Source organism: Oncorhynchus mykiss, chromosome 22 (genome assembly GCF_013265735.2).
Source record: "Oncorhynchus mykiss isolate Arlee chromosome 22, USDA_OmykA_1.1, whole genome shotgun sequence".
Lineage (NCBI taxonomy): Eukaryota > Metazoa > Chordata > Actinopteri > Salmoniformes > Salmonidae > Oncorhynchus > Oncorhynchus mykiss.
In genome coordinates this window covers 37083753-37101175 of record NC_048586.1, presented here as the reverse complement: position 1 = coordinate 37101175, position 17423 = coordinate 37083753, and the positions used below count along the sequence as shown (strand labels likewise).

General features: G+C 44.2%; 1 protein-coding gene across 2 annotated transcripts in view; it reads left to right on the top strand.

The window, feature by feature from the left end:
* The first annotated feature begins 1554 nt into the window (after positions 1-1554).
* Positions 1555-17423, top strand: part of LOC110501809 (adenylate cyclase type 5) — a 119526-nt gene continuing 103657 nt past the window's right edge. Inside the window, exon 1 of one of the 2 annotated variants that reach the window (XM_036959224.1) lies at positions 1555-3821. In XM_036959224.1, coding sequence (XP_036815119.1) covers positions 2871-3821 — 951 coding nt within the window. In that variant the 5' untranslated portion in view covers positions 1555-2870. The remainder of the gene's footprint in view (positions 3822-17423) is intronic. The other variant, XM_036959226.1, reaches the window with a different exon arrangement.

Sequence of the window (17423 nt, the reverse complement as noted above, 5' to 3'; positions counted from 1 at the left end):
TGTTGGTCGTTTTTTTAATGCTTGGGGCTCCTGAGTGGCACAGCGGTCTAAGGCAATGCATCTCAGTGCTAGAGGCATCACTAAAGACCCTGGTTCGATCCCGGGCTGTATCACAATCGGCCGTGATCGGGAGTTCCATAGGGTGATGCACAATTGGCCCAGCATCATCTGGATTAGGGAAGTGTTTGGCCGGGGTAGGCCTTCATTGTAAATAAGAATTTGTTCTTAACTGACTTTCCTAGTTAAATGAAGGTTACATTTAAAAAATGACAGATAGTAGGGCTGTCGGAAAGACACGGGTCACGTGCACTGTCCTATTCTGTGTATTTTGTGTTTGTTTTGTTCAGAGCCATTTGTTTCACTGACCAACAAAGGCAATGATACTGTATGCCATAATGATGGACTCTGATGTTGAAACATGTGATCGAGTTCCCTACCATTGTGGAGTTTCAGTGATCCTACTATGCTTGTTTCCAGAATGTCCTGTCCCTGGAAAGTGAAACATATACACTATCCGCCTTTCAAGAGGTTAGGTTAAGAATTAGTAAGACGTCATTGGACACACAGCCAGTGTCATTACGATTTACGATACAAATGCCACATCTAAAACGAGCATGTTCTTAGGACGTGCTGTGTGCAACACGATATACATAGTAGACACAGTAGCATCTTGTCTCTCCTGGTTGTAATTCATGCAATCGGTTTATCAGGTGACCAAAGAAAAAAACACTGGATATATAAAATGGTGACTTGGTGTGGTTGGGATCTTAGCTTCCTGTTTTTTATGGCCATATAAGGAGTTATACATGTGACAGAGTAACAGAGAGCTCCTCTCAGCATAAAAAAACAGTCACCAAGCGGTCATATGACAAACATGCCGTTAAAATTGCGGAATTTAGATCGACATGTGGTTTCAAGAGGTTAAACCTATGTAACCCTATGTTCGTATCATTACTATCATGGACTATATTATGAGTTGAAATGATAACTGAAAGAGAACAAGTCTGGAAAGTTATTAGAATAAAGATTTCGCCCCACCATACTGCTCAACTTGTCTATATCTCACTAACTCAACAAATACCTTGGCCATTTGACTCAAGAATGACATTGACTTGCAAGGTACAGGGCTGTCAACTGAAATTTATAGCAGTCTCCTCCAGGCTTTGGTCTGGAGACCATAAAAGGAAAATGTCCCTTGGTTGCCAGGGTGGCAGAAGTCACACCCAAAATCAATTAGGTCTGCTGCACAGGTCACAGCAAAATACACAATTGTCTTCTATTTGCTTATCAATATGCCCCACCAAATAAGCTACATAGGGGTCCAGCAGCACGTCGGGGGTTTAATTTGCTTTCACTCGAGGTCCAGCTGTGATCACAGACCCGCCCATTTATCCAAACGCGGGAGACCGCGCAGGAGTCGCGTCTCCAACTGACACGGTCGAAAGCCAATGAAAAAAGCTTCAAAGTGAAAGTCATACTCTTGCATATCCAATGGGAATGAGCAAAAGGCCGACTTTTCGGAATCAGATTTGGTTGAATGGCAACCCAACAACAATGAGCAGTAAACCGACGATGCCTGCCTACAACCACAATGCATGACTCCATATCATACCCTGCAGGGATTGCGCGCAGAAAAAAAAATAATTCCGGTCAATCTGTCTGAATACTTTACGTTCGACGTTGCATGAATACAAATAGGGGACGGAATGAGGACCAAATGCTGCGGTATCGTTGGGTGATTTGTGCTGCATGAATCGTATGGATCAAAACTGGATTGAGTCTTCAGGGATTTAGCAGTTTGTCATACTATGCAGTCATAGGCTAATACCGATGAGAACCGTTTTTTTTGGATGTCGGTGTGTGGACTTTTGGGTGTGTGGAATTGCGGAGTCTTCCTCCCCTCCGCTCGGCAATGAAAGCGCGCGAGGGTCGTGCTGTGACGGTTTCGTAATTTACATTTCATTTGCATTTGAGTAATTTAGCAGATGCTCTTATCCAGAGCGATGTATTGTAGTGAGTGGCTACATTTTCATATTAATTTTATCCAGAGCGATGTATTGTAGTGAGTGGCTACATTTTCATATTAATTTTAAGGATGTAACCATCCAAGCAGCGACAAGATGCACAGGTGTACGACTACGACTTCTAGCACTGGATGAGACGCAAAACTAATGTAGCCTAGACGTCATTATGGGATTGTCCCCCACAACATCGCATTTTTTATTTTCATTATTTTTTAAAAATAAAGTGTTTGGGTAACATATTCGCAACGTAATATATGTTTGTATGACCAACTATTGGAGTTGTGTAACGTTTTTATTCCATGGCCTATATAACAACATTCGGCAACATGTCTGCATACAGAGCTTCATGTTTGGATTATAATTAATTAAAACGAACTTCTCCTGGAAATATATTATCCACCATAGTTGCGTTTGTTGTTATCGTATATCTCCCATGTGACTTTTCTTCCTATTTCATTGATTTTAAGTGATTTTCAGAGCATTTTACCATCTGCTGCCAAATTTATCTAAAGTCATGAATAGGCCTATGCATCACATTTTCAACAGTATCCTGGACACACATTTGTTCTACCGTAGTGAACTGGACACATTTAATTGACTTTAACGTCCTCTGATTGTTACCTTACCTCTAGAATTAACCCGTCGCTGATTTACCAGGCGTTTCGTAGACCTGCCGCCGACGAAAACATTGTAACAACGTAACAAATGTAACAACATTTGTAACAAGAACAATAGCCTAATTCTTAAAAAGTTTAGGGTCGAGTTGGCTTTCATGAGAAACTTTAAGCAGGCGCGTGTGTGGTTCTGTGCGTTGCTTTTTCTATTATTTTTTATCTGAGAAATACCATGTCCCGATCTAACAGTGTTAGCCCGCCCGGAGTCGGTGCGCCTGGGCTGAGGGGAGGGACTGAACTGAGATCAGCTTGGGGCGAGTCTGAGTATATTGCCAACGGATGCCCATACTCGGCTAGATCTCCGAGCAAAAAGCTCGCCCGTTCGAACAGCAGATGGACTGAAGGAGATGATGATCCCGACCGACAGCCCAGACCAGGACGAGCCACGACAATGGTTAGCAGGGTCAGTTTTAGGTCTAGGTCTGCGTGGCAAGAGCATGGCACTGGAGAGGAGATTCGAAACAACAACCGATCGTCCCCTAAACACGCAGATGGAGCCGTGGAAGTGAGACCCATATCGGTGGAGTTGGGCTTGGAGGACCGTAGAGTGAAGGGTACCAAACCCGAGGAGGAGGAACTCATGCCCGAAGTTCACATTTCCATGGTCGCGTGCTGCAGCAGCATGATGCAGATTTTCAGATCCAAGAAATTCCAATCGGAGAAGTTGGAGAGGCTGTACCAGCGTTACTTTTTCCGGCTCAACCAGAGCAGTTTGACCATGCTCATGGCCGTTTTGGTGCTCCTGTGCGCGGTCATGCTGACATTCCATTGCGCGGGGGGAGGATACCGGATAGTTTACGTTGTGGTCTTTTCCTTGGCCATCTTACTTATCCTCATCTTGATGGTGGTGTGCAATCGGAACGGGTTTCATCAGGATCACATGTGGATAGTCTGCTATGTGGTCATTCTAGTCGTGCTGTTATTACAAGTGATCGGGGTCCTCCTCGTACATCCGCAAAGTGCCTCTGAGGGAATTTGGTGGACAGTGTTTTTTATCCATGTCATTTACACACTGCTCCCGGTTCGGATGCGGGCTGCCGTTATCACTGGAGTTATGCTGTCTGCCATCCATGTGGTCGGGTCTTGGAAGTTAAACGAAAAGGATGCCTTTGTATGGAAGCAGGTAAGTCCTGTTTTATACATTTCTTATTATGCGACGCATTTATTACTCATGAATAAACTGATACACGTGAAAGTAACTTTACGCATGGAATAATCTACCAAATATTTTTAGTTTAAAGATGGATTTAGGGGGTGCCTTCCATCAAGTGGCAATGTTATTACGCCAGGTTGGAGCATAATTGCTGAGTCAAAGGCCTATTTTATTGCAGATAATTCAATTTCTCATAATTGACCGAATACTCATTAGGGAATACAGGAATGCAATGTCTCTCATTATTGCTAGAACTAATGTTTCCCACATTCAACGCTTTTCACTGGTTAATAGACAGTGACTTATAATGATGCTGAATTTGTCTTGAGGTGCTGCTGATGCTTGTTGCTACGGAAACGGTCTCGATTGACCATTGCTCAGTCCCCTAGTTGTTATCATGGAGAAGACCATTAGCAAAAGCATCCATTTAATATTAGATAGCGAAAAAACACGTATACGAAGCCAATCTGAGCGCACTGGGTAAAACGGAAGTTTTAAGAATTTAGGCAAAATAACAGTTCTAGAAGAAGTTCTAGAATTATGAGGCAGAAGGAGATGATAGTGCTGGCACAGATGAGCATCCTCCTGCAGTTAGTGTGTACTGTTTCGGGTTTGTAGACTTTAGAAGAATTGGGATGAAAACATGGTGTTATTGGGATTTTGTGAAGGATATGCCTATAGAGAAACAACAGTTATATGCTGTTTTGTGTTTTGTGTTTTATTATGTTCATAATAAAATGTTGAGGACCACTGCTCTATTTTATTCATTTTAAAAACTTTGACCCTCAGAGCTCTTGATTTGTAAAACTCCATGCGTGTCAACTCTCATTCCCCTCTTATTATTCGGATTCCTATTTATAATTTGGCGTTTTAATTATATATTTAATAATTTTGATTTGTTTATTTAACCTTATTTAACTAGGCAAGTCAGTTAAGAACAAATGGTTATTTACAATGATGGCCAAACCCTAACCCGGATGACACTGGGCCAATTGTGCGCCGCCCTATTGGACTCCCAATCACGGCCGATTGTGATACAGCCTGCAATCAAACCAGTCTGTAGTGAAGCCTTTGACACTGAAATGCAGTTCCTTAGGCCGGTATCATTGCGTCTGTCCTATTGAAATGTGAATTGTTTTACAATAAACTAGGCCTTTATAGATTGTGTCTGAGGGAGGGGAAATGTTTGTCTAGGCCACTTAAATGACTTAGGATGTTTGTAAGAGATAAGACTTTTTTAGTATCAAGTTCTATGTCAGAAGGAAATTGTGTTTGAGAGATCCCCCGATCTATGTGCTCTGTAGAATATCCCCAAAACAATTCAGGAGACTAAGGCTGCATCCCGAATGGCAGTATCCCCTTTATAGTGCACCACATTTAACCTGGACATATAAGACTCTGGTTGAAAGGAGTCCACTAGGGAATAGGATGCTTTTTGGGTCTTTGGGGGTCTCTCTCTCTCTCTCTTACACACTCTCTCTTACACTCTCTCTCTTACACTCTCCCTCTCTTACACTCTCCTTCTCTTACACACTCTCTCTCTCTCTCTCTCTCTCTCTCTCTCTCTCTCTCTCTCTCTCTCTCTACTACATATAAATATGTGCTCTTCCAAAGAACTGCTGTTTCACACACCTGGGGAATGGAAAGTGTTCATCAGTCCCCTATTGCAATTTAAGGGCTTGTAAATGAATTATTGAGCAAGTGAAAAAAAGAACTCAAACTTAAAAGCAAGACTCCACACAATACCACCTCAATACCAGGCTACAATGGCTACAATGGGTCAGTTGTGTGTTGTGTTCCAATACAGCATTCTAGATCAGTCTAATCCACTTTCTTTGTATTTTGATTATATCAGTCAGAGAGTTTGTGATACAGACATGTGACCCTTGTATCTAAGTGTGGGAACAGACTCCTGTATTTGTTTCTCTTTCCTCACGATCCTCTTGTTTTTACTATATCAGATCTCCCCCTGTTTATATAGGTCCCAGCAGCTCTCCACTGTGGAGCTGTATGTTTATGTAAGCTCCCCAGATGATGCTTGTATCAGGAGTGGTCACATGAATTAGCCCAAGGCACAAATAACCATGCTGGCTGAGTCTTGGCTTGAGATGGTGGCTTTGTATTTTGTGTATGTGCACTGTACTCCAGATGCCTGCAGGGATGACCCGCTTCTTCCGTAAACCACAGTGAGGTAACTTGAACTGTCTAAAAGTTGACAATACAAGAAAAACACTTATAAACCTGGTAGTTTAGATACTGGATGCTTATTGGCTAAAATCACCATGAATATGACTTTTAGCCTTTTCACCTTGATAAAATGGCTACATCGACAATAGTTTGACATGCTTCAATATAGTGTTGACTTTCTCTTCTGTCCATCTATGAAGGGTTAATTCCTGGTTTGACAGTTTCTATATTTTAAGGAAGGAGGAGCCCTAGGGAGTTTACACCTGCAGTACCTTCCATATCACCTGGCTTGTCTCTGGCAGACAGTGCCACTGTCCCTTCCCCTGCCTCGCCTGGCTGGAGAGAGGCCTTCAGAGGGGGAAGTCCAGTCAGGTGACACACAGCACAGAATGAACCAGTCAGGGCTGTGTGGCAGTTAGCCAGCTCACTCCTCTTCTCCTCTGCTCCCTTCACTTTAAGTCAGTGTGGATGGAGAAAAACTTGGTTCTAGTGCTAATCAGATAAATTGACGTGCTGTACCAAAATTAACGAATGGCTCGAGTCAACGCAATCGCGCATTAGATGACGTATTTTTAGCACTATTTTCAAAAGTACTATAAAACGTTAATTTTTCACATTCTATTTAGTACGCTAGTATGGGTATTCGGACAGGGATCTTATGCTACACAAATATAAGAAATATATATTTTTTTATACTTATCCAATCTGTATGTGGTTGGATATATAGCAACCGTTAGTAAGATAGTTGTTCCAGTTGACATGGTGGAGGTCATCTTCATGTGCTGTATTTCCTTCCCTACTCTGTCAGGCATTGAGAGTTGAGACGTAAAAGTTCTGGTCATCTTCCATCACGTTGGCTTCCAACAGAGATTGAATATCACATTGCAAACCACCATAATGTGACGCATTAAGAAATATTCAAACAAAGCTTTACATCTTTATAACTCAAAGGAAGTCAACTGAAAGAGAAGTGTACTCTGCTGTAGTTGATTGTTCATTCAAAACAACACAGAAAAGTGTAACATGTTAAGGTAGTTAATTAAAAACAACAAATATATCATTTGAATTATCTCCAAGATATCAAAACATGAGTTGTTTTAACACAAAATGGGGGTCAAATAGTGTTGCATTTGACTCCATGGTAGTTGAATTAATTCTGCCGATTTGACTGTGTAGGTGAGCGGGCTCAAGTCTCTCCTGGCTCCCCTCCAGCTGTAACCAGGTTTGCGGCCACTGTAATTGAATTCCCCTGCGCCGTAAAGTGAATCTCCCCCGACAGATCTGCTATTAATTTGCCTCTGAGATTCAACCCCCATGGAAGCATTTAACCAGCTCCTGAGTACTGGAGTATGTGCACTCTAGAACGAGCCCTCGCTGAAAGTGGTCCAGGGACTGAGGCTCTGAATCACCTTGCAGCTAGACCGTTCAAAGGCACTTCAATATTTTGGCACACATACTGTACACAATCCATGTCTCAAGTTTCTCAAGGCTTACATTTTTACCTGTCTCCTCTCCTTCATCTACACTGATAAAGGTGGATTTAAGAAGTGACATCAATCAGGAGTCATAGCTTTCAGTTGGATTCACCTGGTCAGTCTATGTCATGGAAAGAACAGGTGTTCTTAATGTTTTGTACTCTCAGTGTATACTGTACATTATACTTAAGCAATCTGGTAGCCCCAATCTCCCTCTTGTGTCTGTCCATGTCCAGGTGTATTCTATCAGAACAGTTTGGTTTTTGGTTGATTCCCATGACCACATGTACAATGAGGTGTGTGCAAGTAAAAAGGGAAGTCACATTTTGTGGAAAAGTGGTTAGGGTCAAAAGTGGTTAGGGTCAAAAGGGGTTAGGGTCAAAAGTGGTTAGGGTCAAAAGGGGTTAGGGTCAAAAGTGGTTAGGGTCAAAAGTGGTTAGGGTCAAAAAGGGTTAGGGTCAAAAGTGGTTAGGGTCAAAGGGGGTTAGGGTCAAAAGGGGTTAGGGTCAAAAGGGGTTAGGGTCAAAAGTGGTTAGGGTCAAAAGGGGTTAGGGTCAAAAAGGGTTAGGGTCAAAAGGGGTTAGGGTCAAAAGTGGTTAGGGTCAAAAGTGGTTAGGGTCAAAAGGGGTTAGGGTCAAAAAGGGTTAGGGTCAAAAGGGGTTAGGGTCAAAAGTGGTTAGGGTCAAAAGTGGTTAGGGTCAAAAGGGGTTAGGGTCAAAAGTGGTTAGGGTCAAAAGTGGTTAGGGTCAAAAGTGGTTAGGGTCAAAAGGGGTTAGGGTCAAAAAGGGTTAAGGTCAAAAGGGGTTAGGGTCAAAAGTGGTTAGGGTCAAAAGTGGTTAGGGTCAAAAGGGGTTAGGGTCAAAAAGGGTTAGGGTCAAAAGGGGTTAGGGTCAAAAGTGGTTAGGGTCAAAAGGGGTTAGGGTCAAAAGTGGTTAGGGTCAAAAGTGGTTAGGGTCAAAAGGGGTTAGGGTCAAAAGTGGTTAGGGTCAAAAGTGGTTAGGGTCAAAAGGGGTTAGGGTCAAAAGTGGTTAGGGTCAAAAGTGGTTAGGGTCAAAAGTGGTTAGGGTCAAAAGGGGTTAGGGTCAAAAGTGGTTAGGGTCAAAAGGGGTTAGGGTCAAAAGGGGTTAGGGTCAAAAGGGGTTAGGGTCAAAAGGGGTTAGGGTCAAAAAGGGTTAGGGTCAAAAGGGGTTAGGGTCAAAAAGGGTTAAGGTCAAAAGGGGTTAGGGTCAAAAAGGGTTAGGGTCAAAAAGGGGTTAGGTTCAACAGGGGTTAGGGTCAAAAAGGGTTAGGGTCAAAAGGGGTTAGGGTCAAAAAGGGTTAGGGTCAAAAAGGGTTAGGGTCAAAAGTTATCCCAGTAGATTGGTGTATTTCCCAGGCGTTTGGAGTTGATCTTGAGGACCAAACGTCATCATCCCCATCACCTCTCAGAAACCACTTTGGCTGTGATCCCCCCCCCGCACCGTAGATCCTGCATGCACACTGCTTCCAGTATCTTAGCAACAGAAGCCCTTTATCACAACACAACACCATCCAGAACCTCTTAGAGAGATCTTCCCTGCAAGAAGACCTCTGTCTTTTCATCTCTTCACCCTCCCTTCCACCGCTGAGTGTACACTGGCATCCCAAATGGAACCCTATTCTTTATTTAGCACACTTTTGTGAACTTCATAGGTAATAGGGTGCCATTTGGGACAAAGCCTACAGATGGAAGCTCAAATTGGAGATAATTGGGAAACAGCTGGCCTCAGTGTTATTTACTTTACCCTAACCTAACCTCCCCTCCTACCTCCTTCCTTTATCTTCTAGTATCATGTTAGTTGTTATTACAGAGGTTTTAGGTGTAGAACGTTGATCCAGTCAATATCACATGCAACAGGATCTCTTATGATCTCTTAGCTACCCATTTGCCATTGCATTTCTATTCCTATACTCTTCATAATTCTCTCTGGCCAAAGACACAAAGCAGAGGCTGTAGCTCTGTCCAAATGTTGTCAGGTTTACACATTATTGATCACTTTATTTACCCCCTTTATTGACGTTCCACTGTCAACAACATGGACATGATTAAGCCTAATCATTACAGAGGGAGACACCATGGCCCAGTCCACACCTGCTAGATAAAAACAATTCAGAAATAAAAGAAAGAGGATAATAACAACAGAAAGAGACCCAGGTATACTGCTTTGAGAAACTGTTGAACAGGGAGACCTTTTTTTGATAATCACAGCAGCTGAGCAGCACCTCTCCTCCCTCTATCCCATCCCTCCGTCCTTGCCTACCCTACCCCGCCAGTCCCTCCCTCCTCTCCTCTCCTCCCTCTATCCCATCCCTCCCTCCTTCCCTACCCTACCCCGCCAGTCTCTCCCTCCTCTCCTCCCTCTATCCCATCCCTCCCTCCTTCCCTACCCTACCCTGCCAGTCCCTCCCTCCTCTCCTCTCCTCCCTCAATCCCATCCCTCCCTCCTTCCCTACCCTACCCCGCCAGTCCCTCCCTCCTCTCCTCCCTCTATCCCATCCCTCCCTCCTTCCCTACCCTACCCCGCCAGTCTCTCCCTCATCACCTCCCTCTATCCCATCCCTCCCTCCTTCCCTACCCTACCCTGCCAGTCCCTCCTCTCCTCCCTCTATCCCATCCCTCCCTCCTTCCCTACCCTACCCCGCCAGTCCCTCCCTCCTCTCCTCCCTCCCATCTCTCCCTCCTAGTGCTGAGTGAATAGTGCTTTTTGAGGTCGGTTCAGCTTCGGTTCGATTATTAAAAAATAATCACAGTTTTCTATTTCGGTTTTGATAATTTTTTTAAACATTCAATGCACTGTGCATTATGTGGGTTGAACGCTGTTAACAACACAGAATTAAACAATTAATACAAGTCCCATGATGGTAGTGACTCTCCATTACTGCTTATTACTTACAGTATTAACCATCATTTACTTTAATAAAATATTTCAGTTGTTGTGTCTATTACATTTGTTTTATTTGATGAATTTATTATTTCATTCCATGTCATCATCTCATCTCTATAGAGCTGCTGCCTGCTGTCTGACAAAATCACTATTTTAGTTCTTCAAAGTAAATAAGGCATACTTTTATAACTGCTGAATACCAACGATCAATCACTTAGGTCATGTATTTCGATCACGCAATGGATTATGGTCATTGTAGTTAATTACCACGTGTAGTGGTGATCGTCTATGAAAAGCCACGGGCACAGGAGAGCCATCCATAATGCGTTAACAAGAATCAGCTTTCCAAACGTTACCCTTTTCGGGTGAAGCTCCCAGTTATTGCGCATATAAAATATAAATAGCGCCAATGCACATATTCCTATACAAAAGGTGAAGGGAGATGGATTCTATAAGCTGTGAACGGTAAGAACTGCCATCTCCTCTCACCTGTGCTAATCCTTCCTGGTCACCTGTGCTAATCCTTCCTGGTCAGAAGGTACTAACCCTTCCTGGTCACCTGTTCTAACCCTTCCTGGTCACCTGTTCTAACCCTTCCTGGTCACCTGTGCTAATCCTTCCTGGTCACCTGTACTAACCCTTCCTGGTCACCTGTTCTAACCCTTCCTGGTCACCTGTTCTAACCCTTTCTGGTCACCTGTACTAACCCTTCCTGGTCACCTGTTCTAACCCTTCCTGGTCACCTGTACTAACCCTTCCTGGTCACCTGTTCTAACCCTTCCTGGTCACCTGTACTAACCCTTCCTGGTCACCTGTTCTAACCCTTCCTGGTCACCTGTTCTAACTCTTCCTGGTCACCTGTACTAACCCTTCCTGGTCACCTGTTCTAACCCTTCCTGTTCACCTGTGCTAATCCTTCCTGGTCAACTGTACTAACCCTTCCTGGTCACCTGTGCTAATCCTCCCTGGTCACCTGTGTTAATCCTTCCTGGTCACCTGTACTAACCCTTCCTGGTCACCTGTACTAACCCTTCCTTGTCACCTGTACTATAACCCTTCCTGGTCACCTGTGCTAACCCTTCCTGGTCATCTGTGCTAACCCTTCCTGGTCACCTGTGTTAATCCTTCCTGGTCATCTGTGCTAACCCTTCCTGGTCATCTGTGCTAACCCTTCCTGGTCACCTGTACTAACCCTTCCTGGTCACCTGTGTTAACCCTTCCTGGTCACCTGTACTAATCCTTCCTGGTCACTTGTGTTAATCCTTCCTGGTCACCTGTGTTAATCCTTCCTGGTCATCTGTGCTAACCCTTCCTGGTCATCTGTGCTACCTATATACATGTAACCAGTGACCCATGACCTCAGCATATAGTGCCCACTACTGTACAAAACAAGTTAAAAGAACTCTTGATGAGCTTGATCGAATTTATCTGTAGAGAAATGCACAATGTGGGCATTGAGCTCACAAAAAGAAAGAAAGAAATGGAATCAAAATATTTGATCCACATTGGTCAATTACTTGTTTAAAAATGAGAAATAACCAACATTTCGGTTAATCGCTCAGCACTATCCTCACTCCCTCCCTCCCTTAATCCCTCCCCCACCAGTCCCTTCTTCTTGCATCCACCTCACTGCTTTCCTTTCTCACCCGAGTCACTTCGTGTCTCTCTCTCCTCTCCCACACAAACCTCCTCCTCATCAACCTCTCGGTTGCTCTGTTGTTAGTCAGGAGAGTGAATAGTGCCATAGAAATGGAATCCTTCCATATGGAATTCTATTTCTATGAATAGTGCCCTGTCCATGGCCTGTGCCCAAGCCCTTGTCTAAGTGGAAATGGCTTCGTTTGGCTATTTCAGTGTAAACGTTATCAGCACAACTCCCCTTTTTAAACACCTTGATGTCAATCCGTGTCAAAGCCTGGTGTGATTTTTATCCTCTATGGCCCCCACACTCAACTGGCGGACCGTGGGTCCCTGACTAAAAATATAAATAAATACTGTATATGAACAGTTTATTTCCAAAATGCTATATCCATGTTTTTTCACCAGAAATGATTGCTTATGGGCACCTTCACTGGCGTACGGGACACCCCTGCAGACCCACTTGTGGGGGGTGGAGGGGCCACGAGCTGTGAGGGCCCATGCGCTTTGTCATCGATGCTTGTTTTCTAAAATGTAATGTCACGTTTTGCTGTGACAGGACAACCGACAGTTGAGCTCAGCTCAACACTGATTGGCTAATTTTTAAATATTTTTTTAATCAAGTGAGGCCAAATGTGCCATGTCTGCTCCCGCTCCTCCTCCCTGGCGCTCGAGGGCACTAGGCTACCCGTCATCATACACTCCTGTTGCCAACATTACACGCAGCTGCGCTCATTGGACTCACATGGACTCCTTCACTTTGTTGATTACCCCCTCTATACCTGTCTGTTCCTTGGTTGTGTTCCCTGTGTCTGCATTGTTCTGTGTTGTGTTTGTTATGTGTTCCTGTCCTGACGCTGTTCCTGTTCCGTTTCATGTCCGTCAGCTAATAGACCTTCACTCCCCGTACCTGCTTCTCATCTCCTGCGCCGCTCCCGTGACAATATGTGACAGAATGCGGACACCAGTACAAGAAGCATCGGGGAGTTCTTTTTGTTTTGTGGGTGACGTCAGACTCGGGGGCCGCCACCGATGAAACCGGGGGTGCCTAAGCCAGCTCGTCGGGCTTCCATGCCCTTGCTGGCTCGAGAGGTTTCCTTGCCTCGGTTGGCTCGGCAGGTTCCCATCCCACGTCATGCTTCAGCCGGCCCATTGGGTTTCTACGCCGCAACGGGATCTTCAGGCCTTCACGCCTCAGCCGGTTCGCCAGGCTCCCATGCCTCAACCGGTTCGCCAGGCTCCCATGCCTCAACCGGTTCGCCAGGCTCCCACGCCTCAGCCGGTTCGCCAGGCTCCCACGCCTCAGCCGGTTCGCCAGGCTCCCACGCCTCAGCCGGTTCGCCAGGCTCCCACACCTCAGCCGGTTCTCCAGGCTCCCATGCCTCTGCCAGTTCGTCGGTCTTCCACGCCCCAACCAGCTTGCCCAGTGCTCATGTCTCGGCCGGTTCGCCCAGGGGGTACTGTCACGCCTGCTCCCGCTCCTCCTCCCTGGCGCTCGAGGGTGCAATCGATGGCGATTGCGTTATCTGTGCATCTGTTGGGGCGGTACGCAATTTGTAGTGGGTCTAGAGTATTGGGTAAAGTGAAGGTGATATGATGCTTAACTAGCCTCTCAAAGCACTTCATGATGACAGAAGTGAGTGCTACAGAGCAATAGTCATTTAGTTAAGTTACCTTCGCTTTTTTAGGTACAGGAACAATGGTGGACATCTTGAAGCAGACTGGGATAGGGAGAGAATGAATATGTCCGTAAACACTCCAGCCAGCTGGTCTGCACATGGTCTGAGAACGCGGCTAGTGATGCTGTCTGGGCCGGCAGCCTTGCAAGGGTTAACATGCTTAAATGTCTTACTCACGTCGACCATGGAGAACGAGAGCTCACAGTCACTATGTTTTCCTGAAATGATTGAATTTGACAGATACCTAATTGTAGCTTGTATTGGACAGTGGTTTCTTCACGATTGTTGACTTGCTCTTTTATGAAAAAAATATATGTACAATACTTTCTCCGTATTTGTAATTGGCTGTAATTGAGAAAAGACACGGGCTGCTGGACCATTAAACCTGTTGGAAATGTTCCACTCTTATGAGCCTTTTTGTGTGGATTTCTGGATTACCTCTTGGCTACACCACTTAATTAAACTTTTCTGGCTTTGGTTAATGTTTGTAGTTGGCATGTTTCACCATGCAGTGCTATCGGCATTTTAGGTATGTGTGTGGGTGTGTATGATAAACACAATATAATAAGCACAACGGATAAGTAACGTCATGCTTGGGCTATTCCTGCTCCTTGATGCACCAGGAATCTCTTTTTCCCCACATTCAAGAACGGTTGATTGAACATTCTTTCTCTTTAGACTAAATAGAGTACTCACTTTACACAGTGCTCACTTTACACAGTGCTCACTTTACACAGTGCTCACTTTACACAGTGCTCACTTTACACAGTGCTCACTTTACACAGTGCTCAGCAATCTTTATTTAAATATTTTTAATTACTGCAATAATCTTTTAGGATGCAACACAAGTTAGGCAAAGTGTGGATGTATATGTCTGCAAATCAACAGTTATATCATATGCATAGAGAATGTGCAACATCTTTTGAGAAACATATTGAGAGAGATATTCATATTCCTCCTCCCTCTTCTCAATGTAGTTTTCGGGACATGAATTGGCATGAGGGATGCTACGCTGTGTGCTAAATTAGGGTTAGCCTCCGAGCAACACAGACAAATGAAGCCTGTAGCTGGAAACTGTCCAGAGCTTCTCTCTTTGTCCCTGGTGATCTGGCAGTTAGCATGGAAGATAACAAACCTCATCGATTTTTGGTTTCTCTGTAGATTTCTTTGTTCTTTGATGGCTTTTTTTCTCTCCTGAAACTCAAATTGATTAGTCAAACTGTCTGTTAGGTTGAGATCCCAAGAAGAATCTTATTCATTTCTACCAGAGTTATCATCCGTGGGTAACATATGCTTTAGTGTCACCAATAGGAGTGAGGGACTAGTGAGGAGGAAGTAGACTCCAGAGAGACAAGGGCATCATCCATGTTGTCGTCAATGGAACTGATTCACCTGTGTCATATCATGTGTTGATTCAAATCAACACAGTACAGTACTGGGCAACAATATGTGGGTTGTCATGTAACCCCAACACCCCAGGCATTGTTGGCTGGAAAGAACTGTATTGCTCCATCGCTTCACACTGTATTGTACCACAGAGCCATAGAATGTATAGAAAACACATTTGGCCCAGCCATGACCTCTGTGTAACCCTTAGTATTTGCCCTGACATGATTGTCCATTCACACTGTGTTGACATTGAAGCTGAATCGTGGTCCGAATATAGCATGTGTTAGGCTGAGCTCCTCTCCTCTCCACTCTCCAGGAAAATAAACGTGTTATATGGTACCTGCCAGGCAAATGAACCATCCTCTGCCCTGTCTGATATTCAAATTCATTTCTAGCCATTCTGAGTGAGTTTGTCTACTTGAGTTTGTCTACTTGAGTTTGTCTTGCCTCTATGCAAAGCTTTAGCCTATCTCTGGTGCTAGAACAAAAAACAAAGGAAATTGATCTATGTCGAACACTTACGGCCAAATCAAATGCTATCCATCATTTTTTCTACAAGCTTATATTCACTACAAGCAGAAGTACGCCACTGACAGGATGTAAGGGAAAAGTGCAACATGTATTATTATTTTTATTTTATTTTACTAGGCAAGTCAGTTAGGAACAAATTCTTATTTCCAATGACGGCCTACTGGGGAACAGTGGGTTATCTGCCTTGTTCAGGGGCAGAATGACAGATTTTTACCTCGTCAGCTCGGGGATTCGATCCAGCAACCTTTCGGTTACTGGCCCAACACTCTAACCACGGGCTGGTTACCTGCCGCCCCATTATGTATGTCAGGGGTAACATGCAATGTATTATGTTGAGTGTGTAATGTACAGTGTCTATTTTGTATACAGTAGTACTGTGTGTCTAAGACAATTTTCCCCTTGAGGACATTAAAGTCCGTCCTATCCTGTACTTTCCTAGTATGACTCGGTTATAGCAAGAGTAAACTCTGGAGAACCTGGCATACTCCAATTGGGTTGTTTGGCTCTGTCACCTCCTTGCGATTTGTACTAATCTTAAAAGATGCCATAAAAACACCCCCACAGAAAAACCTTCTCCCACAGAACAGATGTAGGTTGTTAGGCTACGTTTACACAGGCAGCCCAATTCTGATCTTTTTTATAGCATCTTTTAAGAGTAGTACAATAACATAATGCAGATGTTAGTAATGGACTTTGGTGCAAGACAAGTTACTCCCTAACAAATGTTGAATCTGATCCGAGTCAGATTGACCACATTACCATTTGAGACGGGTGATTGTATGCATTTTCCTCGTTGAGCAGACCTTGGGAGTGAGGACACTGCTTGAAACTGAAACCTCTTGGTGCTCAATGACCTTTTTTGACATTTTATCTGAGCCATCGAATTTATCATCCAGTCAGTGGACTGTCTTGTGTTCTGTTCCGTCACGGTCGCTGAGAGAGAGAGCACAATGCAGAACAAAGAGGGAGAGAGAGAGACATAGTGTAAGAGAGAGGGAGAGAGAGAGAGAGACATAGTGTACGAGAGAGAGAGAGAGGCAGTGTAAGAGAGAGGGAGAGACATAGTGTACGAGAGAGAGAGAGAGAGAGAGGCAGAGTAAGAGAGGGAGAGACATAATGTGAGAGAGAGAGAGATAGAAAAGTCTGCAGCACCCGGCCTCAACCTACTAGAATCTGAAGTCAAATGTCTACTGTTTGCTGATGATCTGGTGCTTCTGTCACCAACCAAGGAGGGCCTACAGCAGCACCTAGATATTCTGCACAGATTCTGCCAGACCTGAGCCCTGACAGTAAATCTCAGGAAGACCAAAATAGTGGTGTTCCAAAAAAGGTCCAGTCGCCAGGACCACAAATACAAATTCCATCTAGACACCATTGCCCTAGAGCACACAAAAAACGATACATACCTTGGCCTAAACATCAGCGCCACAGGTAACTTCCACAAAGCTGTGAACGATCTGAGAGACAAGTCAAGAAGGGCATTCTATGCCATCAAAAGGAACATAAAATTCAACATACCAATTAGGATCTGGCTAAAAATACTTGAATCAGTCATAGAGCCCATTGTCCTTTATGATTGTGAGGTCTGGGGTCTGCTCACCAACCAAGAATTCACAAAATGGGACAAACACCAAATTGAGACTCAGCATGCAGAATTCTGCGAAAATATCCTCTGTGTACAACGTAGAACAAAAAAATAATGCATGCAGAGCAGAATTAGGCCAATACCCACTAATTATCAAAATCCAGAAAAGAGCCATTAAATTCTAC